General features: G+C 40.2%; 1 protein-coding gene across 6 annotated transcripts in view; it reads left to right on the forward strand.

Moving 5' to 3' along the window:
* RPIA (ribose 5-phosphate isomerase A) overlaps positions 1–2,857 on the forward strand; it is a 115,924-nt gene that overhangs the window by 45,821 nt on the left and 67,246 nt on the right. Inside the window, exon 9 of one of the 6 annotated variants that reach the window (XM_055088873.1) lies at positions 2,792–2,857. The exons of the other annotated variants lie outside the window; for them this stretch is intronic. Coding sequence (XP_054944848.1) covers positions 2,792–2,823 — 32 coding nt within the window. The 3' untranslated portion in view covers positions 2,824–2,857. The remainder of the gene's footprint in view (positions 1–2,791) is intronic. 6 annotated transcript variants of the gene reach the window in all.

Raw genomic sequence — 2,857 nt, forward strand, 5'->3', positions numbered from 1 at the left:
GTGTGAGATGATATCTCATTGTAGTTTTGATTTGCATTTCTCTAATGATTAATGATGTTGAGCATTCTTTCATGTGTCTGTTGGCAATCTCCAACCAACAGCGTTTTAGATACTGGGTCTCTCATTAAGCTCCAGGCTTTAGTGAGTGGTCCTCGTAGCGCTGGATGGTCTCTCTTCATGGCAGCCAGCAGGGGGCACGCCAGCCCAGCACACAGGCTGGCTGGCAGGCTGGGGTTTGCAGCAGCCCTTGCTGAGTGGGACCCTAGGGGAGAGGTTGCTCTGTTGACTAGCCTGGCCCCAAGAGATTTGTCTCTTTCAGGCCTCCATCTCAGAGCTGCCCCTCCCTTCCATTTTAGACAAGCTATTGCCAAGATTCATGAGAAAGCCAAGACAAGCACCACTGGAACTTGACGGGCTTTCATTGTCCCTTTGGGGTGTTTGGCACATGTGTCCATTGAATCTTGAGCCCCACTGTACTGATTATGCTTGGCCTAAAGGGACTTTCCTGGAGGTGCCAGTGATCACTGGTTAGACTCTCAGCCCTAGATGTCTTATAACAGTAAATGCTGTATGAATCCATCTTGGCGTTCCCTTGAGTATGGACCTGAAATTGCTGTGTGCAAGGCTCCATATTTTGCAGTTTCTGCTGTTTCTTCAAACTATCTCACCTAAAGTGACTGATTCTGGTAGACCAGCTTGGGCTGCTTAACCAGTGAAATGCCAAAAGTAGTTCAAGCTGCATTACTGAGTGGCCAGAGGACTTTTTTTTGCGGTCAACATGAGTACCTTGACAGTAAGGTACCTCTGTTCACCTAACCTTTATCTTCGCCTGTTCCCCGGGGTACACAGAGCTTTCTCATGGCTGGAAGCGCAGGCTGGGCTGGGCTGGGCTGGAATTCCTGCCTTCCCGAAGCAGCTCCATGACCTCTTCAGGCAGATGATCTTCCCTGGACACCTATATACCGGTCCCCAGGGGTCACAGGAGGTTGCTCTAGGGAGTGGGGAAGCTTACCCGGGGGAGAAGGGGTCAAATGCTGAATAGTGGACATTGTAAAAATGTAGCAGGTCTCTGATAATGAAGGCACCTGCAGCCCTATCAGGAGGCGCCCTGGGCTGCCACTAGGGCTCCCACAGTGAGTGCTGCCAACCTGCTGCCTGTGCAGAAACTCGGGGGTAAGAGCTGGGCCCTGGAGTCCCACCCAGGCTGTGTGTGTGTGTGTGTGTGTGTGTGTGTATGTGTGTGTGTGTGTGTGTGTGTGTGTGTGTATGTTCTTGGAAAATCCAAGGGAGGTCCAGTGAGGTGGAAGCATAATTTCATATAATTCCAGATAGTGTGTCTTCTCCAGGCATCCTCCTCTCTCTTACTCCCCAACGAAGAGTGTGCTTTCATTTGGGTGGTTTCCTTTCCCTTAATAAGTATAGAATGCTTTACAACTTTATGCTTTTCTGTTTTGGGAAATGAGTTAAAACTTCTCTAAGGAAAGGATTGCTTTGGTGAAATGTAATTAAAGAGATTGCGTAAGCAAAATACAATTAGTAAGTGTTAAGAGGGTGACAAGCAATTTTTTTTTTTTAGTTTTATTGTTCTTTTAAATTGAAGTATAGTTGATTTGCAGTGTGTTAGTTTCCGGTGTACAGCAAAGTGATTCATATATATATATATATATATATATATATATATATATATATATATATATATTCTTTTTGAAATTCTTTTCCCTTATTGGTAGATGCAATTTTAATTGGGAAAAATAAGCATAGTTTCATCAAAGTAAACTATTTTAGGCATGAAAAGTTGAGTCTCTGATTCAGCATGAATCCAGGCTGATAATGCTTGTAAATGTTGATCCGGGAAGTTCTTGGGGTACTTTGTAGAGCTGAGAGCTGGGTCCTCTGGGCTGATGGCTTAGATCAGCTCCTTCCTCTCAAGTACAATTTTCTTGGGTTTTATTTAATGCACTCTTATTTTTTTATTGAGATATAATTCACATACAATAAAATTCACCTCAATGCATTCATCTTCCTAAAATTGATTGCTGTTATATAAGATGTATGCATAAGTATTTTTACATTTATGTTTAAAAGTTCTGAGGAGAAAAGAGGAATCTTTTTCTAAGTAACCTTGTAGATTTTTGTTTTTAATTATGGCAAGTACTCATTAATTATAATTTTTTCTTTTTGTTCCTTTTTAAAAAATTGAAGTATAGTTGATTTATAGTGTTTCCGGTGTACAGCACAGTGATTCAGTTATACATACATATATATCTGTATATTCTTTTTCAGATTCTTTTCCATTATAGGTTATTACAAGATACTGAATATAGTTCCCTGTGGTACACAGTAGGTCCTTGCTGTTTATTTTATATATAGTAGTATATATCTGTTAATCCCAAATTCCTAATTTATCCCTCCACTCTCATTAATTATAAATTCATTTCATGGGGCAAAATATATTTTCTGCGTACCCCTATCCATAGGAACCTCAATGGATCATCTCATTTTTGTATACCAGATATAAATAATGGCAATTAGTAAATGACCCCAAATATTTATCCAAATAAGAGACTGAATTCTAGAACTTATTTTTTGAATACTTTTCTGTAATTAAAATAATTAACACTTTGATAACTTGAATTTTTATAGTAAGGAAACTTCTAAAAGAATTCCAGAAGTATTGGTTTTGGAAGTAGTTCAAAAATTAGTTTGCTCTGTAAGGAGAGATTATGCAGCATGTACCTGGAGGTCTCACTTCTTGTTATGTCTTTTCTAACATTCCAGTTTTTGGTTTCAGTCCATGCTTTTGCGCAGCAAAGGATACCATAAACAAGACCAAAAGACAACCCTCAGAATGGGAGAA

Source organism: Physeter macrocephalus, chromosome 12 (genome assembly GCF_002837175.3).
Source record: "Physeter macrocephalus isolate SW-GA chromosome 12, ASM283717v5, whole genome shotgun sequence".
Lineage (NCBI taxonomy): Eukaryota > Metazoa > Chordata > Mammalia > Artiodactyla > Physeteridae > Physeter > Physeter macrocephalus.